At 48.0% G+C, this 14,397-nt stretch overlaps 1 protein-coding gene across 2 annotated transcripts in view; it reads right to left on the bottom strand.

Moving 5' to 3' along the window:
• Window positions 1-231: 231 nt before the first annotated feature.
• Spg (dedicator of cytokinesis spg) overlaps window positions 232-14,397 on the bottom strand; it is a 37,982-nt gene continuing 23,816 nt past the window's right edge. The window contains exons 5-18 of one of the 2 annotated variants that reach the window (XM_076784408.1): window positions 9,062-9,146; window positions 6,912-7,370; window positions 6,527-6,826; window positions 6,239-6,443; window positions 5,959-6,141; window positions 4,157-5,882; window positions 4,059-4,076; window positions 3,836-3,998; window positions 3,105-3,542; window positions 2,885-3,026; window positions 2,140-2,815; window positions 1,702-2,063; window positions 1,300-1,643; window positions 232-1,209 (exon numbers count right to left, since the gene is read on the bottom strand). In XM_076784408.1, the coding sequence (XP_076640523.1) occupies window positions 1,042-1,209; window positions 1,300-1,643; window positions 1,702-2,063; window positions 2,140-2,815; window positions 2,885-3,026; window positions 3,105-3,542; window positions 3,836-3,998; window positions 4,059-4,076; window positions 4,157-5,882; window positions 5,959-6,141; window positions 6,239-6,443; window positions 6,527-6,826; window positions 6,912-7,370; window positions 9,062-9,146 (5,269 nt within the window). In that variant the 3' untranslated portion in view covers window positions 232-1,041. The remainder of the gene's footprint in view (window positions 1,210-1,299; window positions 1,644-1,701; window positions 2,064-2,139; window positions 2,816-2,884; window positions 3,027-3,104; window positions 3,543-3,835; window positions 3,999-4,058; window positions 4,077-4,156; window positions 5,883-5,958; window positions 6,142-6,238; window positions 6,444-6,526; window positions 6,827-6,911; window positions 7,371-9,061; window positions 9,147-14,397) is intronic. The other variant, XM_076784409.1, reaches the window with a different exon arrangement.

Raw genomic sequence — 14,397 nt, 5'->3', positions numbered from 1 at the left:
TTTAAAGTCTGCAACGTTTTTATACATGCCATGGAAGAAGCGTACAACGTACGGCACAATTTTCATAGTTTTGTATATATTTATATGGAAAGAACGTGACAAAATACATAATTTATATATATCCTTCCATTCGGTTGTCGCGATTTTGATACTCTTCCTGTTCGTTAAAGAAGGTAGGAAAGGGTTTAATAACGCTAAAGCAATACGGAGATAGCTCTCGTTGATAAAAATTACCTTTATTCTCATCGAAAATATAAATAAATTACAAAATATATATAGTTAGGTTAATATTCGGAAGATCGTCGTCTTTAACGTAAAGTTAGTGTACTATCGTGTCAACGCCGAGAACACTAGCTGACGATTCTTGTTAAACTGCATCGAACAAAAGCGACCCGAAGCGTTCAACTATAGAATCGTTCGTGCGCCATAAATCGCGTTCCCACGAGCGCAACACGTGATGCAGACCATACTCGAGGTATGTTGATTGCCACGACATCCAGTCATAGGTGACAAGATCTTCCATTAAAAACCTAGACAAATCAAGTCTATTTTGACCGATGGAAACTGTTTGATTAAGATGAGACGTTAAGGAAAATGACTTTGGATAGAATCGCGTTCGATGAAATAGTAAAAACGCGATGACGACTCGGTAAAAAGCAGTCTTTCGTCAAGAAATTGGAGCATGTCTGCGTCGCGTGTTGCATGCACGAAAACGTTGCTTTGAGGTCGTCTCTCAGCGTTTCGATATACCGCTTTTCTACCAAGGTACGTTACAACACACAGGTGGGTGATCCACGTCGAGTTACGCATTTTCATTTGGATTATTACAGGATTCTCTTACGTGTATAATAACGTATACGAATGATGTGCAAATGTCAGAGACGTTGCTGCACAGATCCAATCGGATTCGATCGAGTTAGCAGATCTCAAAGATTTCGACGACTCTCCGAATTACGTACGATTCTACGATCGGATCTGCTCGTCTGTGGCACGTGCACATCACAAATTAATCGCGTTATAGGACTAGGAGATTCATCGTTGCTAGACGGTGCTTTCCGTGTCTGATGCTACAGACAACGTTTGAAGCTTCGGCACCGAGTAGTTTTCGGTGTGACCGTGCGATTGCGAGCGGCTGGAGACCCTTTCCAAGGTTGACGGGGCCGACGGCGTGTCTTGGTGGGCCTTGGGTGGAATCGGCGGTGGACTCACCTGAAATCGAGCCCACGTAGATGGGTGAACGAATCGTTCGAATTGCTCCTATGACACATAAGCTTTAGAAAGCGACGCGACAATAGTTACCTCTTGGCCGGGCAGTGAGTGCGAGCCTTGAAACGCGACGTTCATAAAATTTCCCGTGGAAATGTTCAACGAGTTCATCACGGACGGCGGTGAAATGTTCATGATATCGTTGCACCTTGTCCGTGGCTCAAAGTCCTCGTAGCCGAGGTTGTTCAAGTTGGTCAGATGCGATTGGAAATCCAACAGACTGGCGGTCGATATGCCGCTGTCGCGAAGATCGTTCGGTTCGTTCTGCGCTTCGGAGTCGTCGTCGGTGCTCCATTCCGTGTTACGTTTGTACGCCAATCGCTTTGGCGGCGCGGGTGGAACGACGACGTTCGTGTTCGTATCTCTCTTGTCGGGCGCTGAAACATTAGGCGAGCTACAGGTACGGTTCAGATTGAAAACGATCGGAGAACTTACTGCACCCTCTGGGAGGCAATGGTGGAGCTTGCTCCGGGCCAGGTTCGCTCCAGGAAGTTCTCAAGCCCGGCTGATCGATGCCGTCCGTCGGCGTGGGCAACGAATGTCTCAATGGCAACTTCGGACTAAGGGGTTTGCTCAGAGATCTTTGATGCGTGGGTCTGGGCGGCGTGGTACCGTAGCCAACCGAACGTGGCCGTACTTCGCGTTGAGGAATGGGCGGTGGTCCACCGTCCACTTTCGTGTAGAAGCCTTCGTCTTCCGGGAGACCGTCGCTGTCCGCGTGGGAGTATCTGGAGCCCGCGGTTTCTAACGTGGCTGGTCGCTGTTTCTCGCTAACGGGCAACGGAGGCAGCGGTGAACTGGGGACGCGGAAACACAAGGTCGAATTAGAACGGCTGGTAACCGTATCGAGAGCACAGAGTTTACTGTAATTACTTGACGATGCTGTCCTGGTGAATCGTGCGTTGCCTGGCCAGCGTACCGAGGCCTTGTTTCAATTGCGTGAACCTTTCGTTGAGTCGCTTGTGCAGCGGCTGCACCCCCGCCGGCGCGATCTGTCCGTGCAGATTCAGTCCAGCTTCCAATACGCTCATCTGGTCCAGAATCAAAGCTTTCAACCTGTTTACGTGCGGTACCATGTCCGGATTCTGTCTAGCAAATTCAGGAGTGAGAAAGGCTTCCTGGTACTTGGTGATGCCGCCCATCACGTTCGCGTCGATGATTCCCTGTAGTCTCATGCTGAAAGGGTTAATGTTTCGATGAGGTTCGGCAGTGTATTGCGCGACGAGTCTCCTCAATTCTCTCTCCACGCTCTGCATGGTCTCGCAGGCGTATTGCACAGGGGCCAACAGCTCGGATCGCTTCTCGATCACCTCGAACCATCTCAGTATACCGGGTAGCTTGGCCTCGATGGTCAACGCGGTCCTCTCGATCCAAAGCGACTTGAACTCGTTCTCGCGATCGACCGGGCCCCTGTGAAGCGGTCGATCGAAGATAAACTTCCGGACGTCGTTCACCAAGTAAAACGCGACGATTCGCTCCGGGACTTCTGCTCCCCGACAGGCCAGGCTGCTCTCCTCGGGGATTGGTTTCACGTTGCAAATTTGTATGTCTGAGGGACGACGATTTTGTAAGAACGAGAAGTACTTATCGACCCTCTACTTACGCATTGACTACTTACATTGACCCTCGGATGCTAAAATACTTTCGTCGGGCGGGGAGTTCTTCATTAATATTTGTGCGCTTGGAAATTCAGTCTGTAGTCGTTGGGTGAACGCCCCTATTCGCTCGTACTCTAGACCACGATAGATGAAAAGCTTATTCTGCAACGCAAAGGGAACATATAACGTATAATTGCGGTTCTTTTTTTTCTTTCGAGGCCGACGATAAACGATTCTTACCCTAACGAAGAGAGGAAAACTGAGACCGTAGAAACCGACGCGAAAGTATTCCGGTTCCGGTCGTAGCTGGGTCAGTATGTTGTCCAGGAACTTGGCTTGCAGTTTGAGAACGTGACTCAGTTTCGCATAATCGTACAATTTGGTCTCGTACAGCACTGCCAATTCCTTGCACAAGGGTATGCCTTTCTCCCAACACTTCCCCCGATCCAAATAATGAATGATCTTGTGATAGAGGAGCTCCTTTCTCTGCCATTCCGGTTGCTGAGGATGCGAGTGATCCGGAGGCAGGATCGTGGAGCTCCAACCGAGCTGGTCCGCGTACAGCTTCATCGTGAATCCAGCTTCCGTGTAATTCTCGGCCGCCAAATGGAGATCGTGAAGTTTGTATATGTACCGCAGGTACATCTCTTTTCGATTAAACTCATTCTTGTAGAAATTCTGCAAAAGAAGCAAGGACAATCCCATTTTTAATCGGCACCGAGAGTACAACTGTCGAGCCCAGATAGCCCAAGTCGCGATGTACGTTGCGTTTTACACAATCGATGATTCGATTAACGCGATTAACACGTTAGGGTATTGGCGTAGCGTGGATCACGATGGTCTTTCCGGTTTAGCAATCGCATTGCCATTATTTAATCGAAAATTAAGGAAGACCAGAGACGGTAGTGACGCAGATTTTGGATATACGTATAGCATATCCTGGTTACTAACGATAGAAAATTCCCACTTACTAATAAATTAACGGTGCACGACATACGCTTGTCGCGGTTTTCGTCTCCCTGAATCACGCTTCTGTAATCCAAAAGTCGTTCCAGCAGGCGCGTTATTGACGTGATGAAAGCCGTTCCACTGTCCTTCCAGGCTGGATCCTCGGACTGAACTCTATCCAACAATCTGTGGGTAAAAATAGAATGGTAAGCGATTTGCAAACATAGTTTATCGCAGTGAACTTACACGGCGCTGAGATGTTCCCTAAAGCAGCGTGAAATTACAAATCGGAGCAATTTAAACAAAGTTTGTAGAAATTCGAAGACGCTTGAACCTGAACTCACATAGTGTTGAACAACTGTCTGTACTCGTCGTCCCCTTTGTTCTCGCTGATCAAGATATCGAGTTTGTCGATCAATTCCGATTCGACGGATCTGAAGCTACCGCGTGCCCGTTGCTCGCACTCCATCATGTCGAAGAAAATGTCCAGAGTGGCTTTTCTTAGCTCGCTCTCGGGGACCAGGGTGACCTCGAGAAACGGTCCCACCATACCGGGAATGAATTCCAGCTTTCGATCGCCCAGAGGCGACCACATCGACAGTATTTGAAAACCCATCAGCACCCTCATGTCGCCGTACTTCTCCAGAATCTTTTCTCGCTTCACCTCGGAGAACTGCTCGAGCTGAAGGGAGGGCTGAGTGAGATACGCCACGGCCAAGTTGAAGTACGTGGACCAGAGCTGCGAGTCGAAGCTGCCTTGCAGGAAACGAAAAGCCAACGGCTGAGCAAGCTCCTTCAGAGACTCGAGGATCACGTTGTTCGCCTGCATCCTGATCACCAGCCAATCCGGCGGAAACACCTCTTGCCTGACTAAATCGCGCAGAACCAAGAACACCCTCAGAAGGAAATCCTTGAGGGGCTTCCGTTCCCCGGCGTGGGTCAATTCTTCCCAGAGTCTGGCGTAATGGTGCTCGTCCAGAAGCTGAAGAAGCCCTATCAAGCAGGCCACCAGACAGCCCAGCACGGTGCCGCTGGTGTTTATCACGATCAGGATGGTCTGTATCAAGACGTCGAGGATCGACAAGCACAGGGTCTCCACGTCGTGATGGATGCAGTTGTTCACTTTGTTCGTGTCGCGTCCCCTCTTGTGCAAGAAGCTGAGTATCTCTCCGAGTATGTCGGTGCAGGTTCGCAGCTCCTCGCGTCTGATCAGGTGAATTCTGAGATGTCTGCACATCGTGACCAGCAGCAAGTTTCTACTCTCGTCGTCCTCGCGGAACAACGAAGAGGTGGTCAGGTTCTTGATGGCCGTCAGCTTGGCCTGCGTGAGTTGCAACGGTGGTTCCCGCGGCACCGAGTCGAGCATCGTGCAGGTCAGCTTGGCCACCTCCAATACCGGTAGCACCGCGACCAGCTGCTCGAACACCGCCGAGATCGAGTGGTGCAGAGCGATCTGAGAGTGTAGCACCATCTCGTACGGAATGCCCAGCATCTTGTTGAACGTCGCGAACACGCGAGAGATGTCCCGTTTGAAGCTGTCCTCGAACTGACCGGCCGTAGCTCTGGCGAACAGCAGCCGGCTCTGAATTATGAACTTGAAGATGTACTCGAGGGAGCGGAAACACTTGATGATCGGCTCTTGTTTCTCCGTGGCGCTGACCCAGTCCGCGCAGTGCTGCACGCTGGTCAACAGACCTTTGTAAACCAGCGCCGCGGCAAAGTGACCGGATATGTAAGCGTCCATCACCGGCTTAAAGTGCTCGAACTTTGAATCCTCCAGGAGACTGAAGATGGAGACCAGCACCTGGAATACCAGGCCCGAATGAGTCGTCGAGTTCCCGTCCTCGGTGTGAAACATAGAGAAGAGGGCGTCCAAAATGTCCTGCAAGAACTTGACCAATTCCTCGCCGTCGAGACGCAGCACGCGACCAAGTGTCTCCGAGATTCGTTCGGGGTGAGCCTTCCATTGAAGAAGGCTCAGCAGGTCCACGTTTTGCGTCAACTTGGTGCTGCAGAGCAACGTGCGCACGAACACCGCCTCCTTCGGTGACCTGGAGAACGCTGGCGAACCTGCGAAACGTACGTAAGTTGGAACGGGTTCTATGGTAGACGTACGTACACAGTCCTTAAATTTTTATGCACAGACCTGTCACGTTTGGTTCTCGAGCGCTACTAGGCAACGAAAGGTAACTCAACGAATCCAATTTCGAGCGATCCTCGCACTTGTAAATGTACAACTCGTGAGGGCCATCCTGAAGAGTCGCTCCTCCGGGTTCCATGAGACGGACAAACGCGAACGAGAACAGCTTCTTGTCGTTCTTCTCGCGTGCTGCGATCAAAGGCAAAAGGTAGAAAGAAAGATTCCGTAACAAGTATTTCTTCACTAGCTCTTAATAAACAAACTACGAGTTGTTCTCGCGACTTACTGGAGCAGTGTCTGAACTCGAATCGGACATGGCTCCCGTAGAACTTATCGATAGGTATCGCCAAGCGAACGGTTTCCGCCCACGCTGGACTGTTGTGATGATAGATGACTAAACTTTGGTACTCGGAACTGCCCTCCATTCCAGCAGCCCCGAACAAACAGCCCTCCAGAGGTTGCCCGTCGGCGTCCAATATCAATATCGTTACCTAACGTTCAAGTTGACATTGTTTACTCGGTACGCAACTAAGACTGGACTTTAATTTCGGTGATTGCGTTCGATCATCGATACCTCGATGTTTTTCCCAGTCGACTTTCCACCCCGCTCGAACTCTCCGCGTTCCAGTTTCAGGTACAGGTCGTTGCGCACGTCGCCCGGCATGATCACGTCGGAGAAACCGAGCTTCCTCGTCAGACATATGTTCTTGAAGAGCAAGGGGTTCTCCACCCTGACCTGAGACAGCTCGCCGTGAAGAACTCGTAGGGAAACCACTATGCCGTAATTTAGCTGCCCCGGAAGCGGGGAACACTTGTTGTTGCGAATTATCTGCTCGTGGAGCTGATGGAAGTCTTTCTCTTCTCCTTGATACACCTAAAATACATTGAACGGATGTTAAAACGTTTCTTTCTCTTTTTTCTAGTTCCGGCCACAACCGTATCTTTGTCGAGCAGGTTACCTTGAACGTCATCTCGAGATCCTCGGTGTGATCCTGCGTGGCCTCGGCGAGACAGAGCACCGCGACGCCGTGGGGACGCCTGTACGTGGCGGTACACGTTTTATTTTTCCCTGAATCGGAGTAGAGCATCCTCCCGCATCGCATCACGTGCGCGACCATGTAAAGATCCTTGCTGAGGTCCGCGTTACCGAGATCGGTGAAGATCGTGCAGTTGCTGTGGATCTTCTCGACGAAGCTGGAGAAACCCTCCTTCGAGATCCTTACTAGAAAACGTTCGCTCAAGTATTGATTCTTCTTGGCGTCGTACAGGGAGAAGTAGATCTCCGTGTATTCTGCGATCGAATGCCCGAAATCCCTCATGCAGAAGTAGAGATGGTGAGTGAGGACCTTCTTATGCTCCTTTCGCCTCAGGGTTCCTCTCGCGGACGCCCCTTGGGAGTTCTCTGCGCTCTGCACGTGCTGAAAACAGATCCACGTCCGTAACTTGTTTATTTACAGTATCGATGTGGTAAAAATTTAATGGGAGATTCCAGGGACGAAAGCAAGACGAAAGTCAAGAATACTAATTTGTCGATCGAGGCTCCGTTAAAAAGTTATTAACGACATAAAGTTTCGCCTGTAAGACGGCAACCTGCGAACAGCTGCTAGTAGTTCTCACTCAGAAAACTGTAAGGCTGTCGATACGTTAGTCAGTAGAGTTTCTCATGTTGAGCGAGAACCACTGTCGCATGCACGCGGCTGTTCGCAGGGTTGCAGTCTTACAGGCGAGACTTTAAACGTTAATAACTTTTTAACGAAGCCTCGATCAACAAATTAATATTCTTACTTTTCTCTAGAATCTCTTATTAAATGGTTGCCCTATAGTAATACGTAATATGTAATACAAAAGTACAATAACTTTAGAAAAAGAATCTTGTAAATGCTAAAGAAGTTTTCTTTCATCTTTCGATGAATAAGTACAGTTTGTAAAATCATTTGCATGGCCCCGATTTAAAAGCTTCGAATGTTCGAGGAGACGTTAAAAATTTCATGTTGGACGCGCGCGTGCAATGAATCTGACACGACGCCGAGTTCATTTCAATTCTTGCGGAGCGCTCGAAATGGTCAGCTCTCCGGGTAGAATTTCAACGAGCCTCGGCGATACACGTACAGCAAACTATGCGCTACTTCCATCTCTCTTTTCCTCTTCCTCTCTTTCCGTGTATCTCTATCCAGCATATTGGACTCTCGTCGCCACAACTCGGCCACTGTATTCTCCCTTTTTCTGCGATCGCAGACTCCGGGCGTTCATATCGGCTTAAAGTACCGTTTCGCACACATGCACGCTGACCGTCATAAAAACAGGGTGTTCGGCCACCCCTGGGAAAAATTTCAATGGGGAATTCTAGAGGCCAAAATGAAACGAAAATCAAGAATACCAATTTGTTCATGGAGGCTTCGTTAAAAAATTATTAGCAATTAAATTCAAAAATTTCAAATCGTTCTAAAAAAATTATTTTAGGTTGTGGGGGTCAATTGCAATCATTTTTAGTCATTAGACATACCCCCGAATTCCTACCTACTTTCGAGAAAAAAATTCGAGAAGGTGTGAAATTTTTCGACAAAATTAAAAAATTTCAAACCGTTCTAAAAAAATTATTTTCAGTTGAAAGGGTTAATTACGATCATTTTTGGTCATTACACATACCCCCGAATTCCTACGCACTTTCGAGAAAAAAATTCAGAACGGTCGGAACTTTAAACGTTAACAACTTTTTAACGAAGCGTCCATCAAGAAATTGGCATTCTTGATTTTCGTCTTATTTTGGCCTCTAGAATCCTCTGTATAGCATAGAGCCTCCCATATCGGAACGTTCTGCCATTTCCACATTCTATTGTTCGACGATAGAATTATTTCCTATCGGAATAGTGTCAGCGTAGATAAAGCGTTTATTTTCTTTTGTAGGAGAAAATCTGTTCGCAGTGACCCAGTATGAAATAGACATAGCACGCCTAACGGTACGTTGTAATATTGCCAAGACAAAGAGACATAATACTGACAATTGAAGAAAATTGTGGTCCCATACAAATGCAAATAGAAGGAGATCGATCAGACAAAAGTTATATTATCAAAAAGATGCAAGCAAGATATTTTGTCCCTGCGTAATTACCACATGATAAAGTTCCACGACGGACATGGTATCCGGGTCTACCATATGGGCACCCTGACGAGGTACCAGATCCAGACCCAGTTTCCTGAAACATTAAAAATTCCAAGCACGATTAGGCCAAGTATCGGACGTTCGAGCTAAACACGTAGTTCTTTCGCGGAAAGACAAAGCTTGTTCGTGATTATTTATTACAAGGCCAGCAAGCCATCGATAGTACAACTAACGGAATCGCAACAACTTTGATATTAACATTCCGTGGAACGTTGCTAAAGTTAAACGAAGAAATACATTATATTTCTTTTATTTTTTATTAGATTAATTTGCCATTCAGTCTGCTACGGAAATGCAGCCCTACGCGGCGAGTTCGCGAGGGCGTAGGACGATATACCGAATCGCCAGGATCGGTGACGCGGCCATGCAACAAAGAGGAGGCGAGGAGGATGGAGATCGAGCCACGAGACAAAGCGAAAGCCAAGAGCAACGCCCGCTCTCTATACGCCACTTAATTCCGTCGATCCACCCTAAATTCGGCTGGATATTCGTCGTTCGGTCGCGAGCATATCGCGACACGAAAATATCAAATCGTTTCCAATGCAAATTCTGGCAGAGGATCGCGTACGAAAGCGTGGCTTCGCGAACAAGTAAAGCATGGAGCGTGTAGCTGCATTCCTACGAGGTGAAGGGACCACGGGCGAGCAGTCGGCCCTGCAGGGCCCCGATGCGTTCGAGAACACGTCGGTCCTATGGCATGCGGTCGACCGGGGTCATGGAAAGTTAACTAAGTATACGGCCACTTCGGAAGCGAACTTCGAAAACCGACGCAACGCTTCGACTTGGTTCGGTCAGGGGATCGTTTCTTTTCTTCGATCGAAAGTAATCTAGCATAGAAAGCTAATACAGGGTGTTCGGCCCTGGGAAAAATTTTAACGAGATAGTCTAGAGACCAAAATAAGACGAAAGTCAAGAATACCAATTTGTTGATCGAAGCTTCGTTAAAAAGTTATTAACGTTCAAAGTTCCACTCGTGGAACGGCAACTACTACCAACTGTTCGCAGGTTGCAGTCTTACAGGCGCAACTTTAAACGTTAATAACTTTTTAACGAAGCCTCGATCAATAAATTGGTATTCTTGACGTTCGTCTTATTTTGTTCTCTAGAATCCCCCATTAAAATTTTTCCCAACTCGTATCGTACGCGTCATGGATTTTAGCAAAACATTAAATATTCATTCTGCACGTTTCAGGTACAAAGGTATTCTCGTCGAGCGTGGGTCGGGGTTACGTTTCTTTGCTTCCAAAAATTAGCCCGGTCAACCGCCGTTTCCGTGAGTTTTCGAAAGACTGTTTGCGACCGTCCGTCAACGCGGTACGGTCCTGGGAGTCCCAAGAAGGTCCCCCCTCGGGCCCCTGTTGATGGAATGCAGGTGAGCAGGCAGAGTTCGATGCGTGGAGACAGGTACAGGCAATGTCCGCCGCGTCGTCGGGACCTATGTCCCATTCCAAAGATATCGGATATATTCGCTGGCCAGCGACCAGGTTCGGTCCACCGCGAGCACCAACCTCGCCGAGGATCGGAGAACGAACCTCGAACCTTCCTCTTTCGCTTGCTTCTCCGATGCTCGTCCCTACGGGATAACGAATTCGTCCCTTTGGCCAATACTCGTCGAATCGTGACTTTCGAACGATTCCAACTTTTTAACCATCGATAATATTCGTCCGTATAAAAATTCGAAGCTTAGACCTGAAATATTCGTTATAAAAAAAATAAGAAACTTAAATCCAACAATTGTAGTTTTGAATTCGAATAAAAAGCATCCGAGAGTCTGGTCGGGGCTGATTTTCAAAAAGAAAGAAATTAATAATTGACCAAGAAATAGAAGATTGCTCTTTTTCTGGTTGTCAAGTACCTCTAGCGGAGTTCGGTGAGCATTCGGTAGCTTTAAACGCTGTAATTACGCGGGCGCTGCTGCAACTTGTAGACCCCCGTTTCTGCTTCAAACTGACAATCGATTATCAGCCTTTGCTCGCTTTACACCGTTCTTCGGGGTGTCTTTATACTCCGCGTCATTCTTTCGGTCACCGTCTGTTTCCCAGTTCTTTCGGGATTGGACTGGCAAAAGTATAGTCAATCATAGCTGTCAACGAAGTAAAGTAAGATCTATTAAATGAAATTTTATCGATTCAAATTATTAAATCATATAATCGCAAACAGGTCTGTGATTTCTACGACCATTGGTTGAACGATAAAAAAAAAAAAACTATACAAGTACCGGCGAGTGTTCGCGATCGCGTGATCGTACGATTCATCGCGAGCGAGTAATAATCCGTGTAAGTCAGCGCGCGTCCGCTCGAACGTGGTTTCACGCGTCCGTGTAAAACGGCCTTAATAGGAGTGTTTCCTGATCCCGGAACGAGTAACAAGACTCGTACGTATAGCGAAGGGTTCGTGGGAAGACGAACGTCGAGTCTGGTCCGCGGGAGGGTACACGCTTACGAGGACGCCGAACGTGCACGTATTCTCTCCTCCACCGACTCGCTCCGCCGACTCGTCGCTGCACTTCCAAAGCGCAGTTGCAGTTCAGTGTTGCGTTCGGCTCGACCAGAGGACACCAGCAATAGATGTCAGGGACAAATCCTCGAGCCCCCACGATCTCAATTAGATCAAATGACGGCCGATTAAGCGCGATTAGCCGCGAACCTTTTCAGTTTTTCGTCGTCGACGAACTGGAAACGTTACGCTTCGCTCGTAAGCTTCCCGACGCTACAGCCGGACGACGTACAAAGTTCCCAAAACGGCCGTTTCCCTGATAACGCGACCACCCCAAAAAGATACGGTTTACACCCGAAAGACTCGAAACAATGGTCGACTTGGGTCATCCAAGCCGTTCCGTTGTTCTCCGAAGGTGGTTAGGACGGAGGCATGGAATATGCAGGGTTCGCGGAGCGATTCGAATGGCAGTGGACGTCCCATTCGGAAGGGACAAGGAGAACCCTCGATGGCGCAAACTTCTGCTGCCAGGTGTACGCTTATTAAGTTCGACGATCGCTGCCATTCATTAAATTTCTTTCACCGAGGTAGCAGCGCGTCGGTAGCCGCGTACCTTGGAGCCCCCCTCTACCTAGGCTCGTTTTCCCCTCGCCACGAACCTGCTACCTCTCATCGTACAGCCCTGGGCCCGAGTAGAACAACGCCAGGCACCGTGCTACGCCGACCCGAACGCAAAAAGAAAGGGACTACCTTACGGGGAGCAAAGTCAGCGTTTCCCAACCTTCGGAAACCGTTCCTCATAACGCATCTTTCTTTTCGATATTTCGCACGATGTCTCGAGTCCCTTGTTTCTGGCATCGTTTACAGTCGAATAGCGTTTTTCGTTCGAAGGAACAGCAATTTCGAGCGACCATTGCTCCATTTCAACTAGAACGCCAACTGTTGTCGCTAGAATCTGGGCCTATCGAGAGTCCAAGAGAGAATAATTCGTGAAAATAAGTTTTGCGAACAATTGGATCTACGTTACCTTTTTAAAACGAGCCACGATGAATAATTCGTAATTATGGATAAGTACTAATGTTTCGTGAACGTTGTATAATGAATTGTCCTCGTGGGTTTAGGTTAAGTGAGGTTAGGGAGAATTGCGCGGGAAAAGGAGAAATGCGCGGGACGCGACGCAACTATGCGGTCAGAGGGTTCAGAGAATTCGAAGGATTGGGAAACCCTGGATCGGAGGACCTCGAGCGCGGTTATGCAGCCAGGAGTTCCATCCCGTACCACCGCGTTACCCCAACAAGGAAGCAAAACGCTGCCGAGGAAGGAACAACGGAGAAACTGAGAGGAGGAAAAGGGTTAGGGAGATGGGAGAAAGGGAGACGCGTAGAGGGCAGTGCACGCGAGGCGGAGCCGCGAGGCACGCTCATTAGAAATAATAATAATTACCACGACGCGGGTAATAAATGTTGCCGTTTGCACGATACACGCCTAACTGGGAAGTGAGTTAACCACCACCGCTGGCACGTGGTAATTAAATAAATGAAATACCGTCATCGAAATGATTTATTTCTCAGCGACGCTTGACTTGACACTCGACCGACCGAAACTGTCTCGTCGCGCCGTGTCGTCCCATAACGCCAACGCGGTCGACAGACGCCAGTAAAATACGCAGGATCATTACACAAAACCGTTATTTGCATACGCGAATCGGCTACTCACGAGTAAATCCCGAAGGAAAGATATTCGGTTGACAATGAAAAATGTACGTCGAACAATTTCGATTGTAGGTTAGAATACGCCGATCGCATCGACGGAATATGTATCCCGTAACCTCGCGAATATGCACAGCAATAAAATAAACTTGTTTGACGAATCCTATGCCTCTTCCCAATTTACGTAACGTTCTATCAACCGATTCAACTACCTAACCTATAAAAGATTTCTCGATGTAAGCAAATGGGAAACGAGGGGTTCGAGAATTTGTCGAGAGTCTAGTGGCCGATTAATATTGAAATGTTCGAACGCATGCTCTCGTCTCGAAACCGTGGCCTTTCTTCCAAAGTCAAAAATCGAAGAAGGAAAAGAGAAAGGGGAACGAAACGGGAGGGAAGGTACGAGGAGAGGTTTTAAAGAGCCGAAGTGAGCCTCTTCTCACAGGGGGAACAGGTTCCCGGCATGGTTACCGCGTATTCACCGAGCTGAAAACCTTGAGCTCTTCGGACAGAGAGAAAGAAGCGACTGGTTCTCTCTGTTCGGTGATGCTGCTGGTGGCTGCGGTTGCTCTTTGCAGACACACGATACGAATCAAAAATTCAAAGTCGAACTCGAACGAAACAGGTTGCTCGTGAAAACTAAGCCTCGAGTTTCTTGCCCACAAGGAAACGAGAAGCGTGACATTTAAGAGTGGAAAGTGGATTAAAAATATTTTTAAACGCGACTGTATGAACATTTCTGAACAAATATTCTCTAAATCAGCGATTCCCAATCCCTTTTTTACGCGTCGAGTTCTTTCCTAACCTATTTCTTACACGGTCGAGTAATTTTTTATTTTATTCCTCGTTTGATCGGATATTAAAGCATTTTTCGAAATGGTTCTTATCGTCGGTATTTCCGAGAAAGAAAGGGGGAAGAAGCTGCAAAGAGCAACGTTTTAATTCGATGGATACCTAAACGAACGTGTTGTTGCATGAAACATCGATCACAATAAAGGATGTGCGGAAGACGAAAAACACGATGCAACAGGAGATTCACAGTGAATCATGGTCGTGTTGGCGATTTCTAAAGGCGACTATACGCACCTGATAGAGTCGCCCCCACGCTCAGAATTCGCTCGACGGCGAGCAAGATGGCGA

Source organism: Colletes latitarsis, chromosome 3, assembly GCF_051014445.1.
Source record: "Colletes latitarsis isolate SP2378_abdomen chromosome 3, iyColLati1, whole genome shotgun sequence".
Classification (NCBI taxonomy): domain Eukaryota; kingdom Metazoa; phylum Arthropoda; class Insecta; order Hymenoptera; family Colletidae; genus Colletes; species Colletes latitarsis.
Note: the sequence above shows the minus strand (reverse complement) of the source record. Positions and strands in the feature narration are given on the sequence as shown.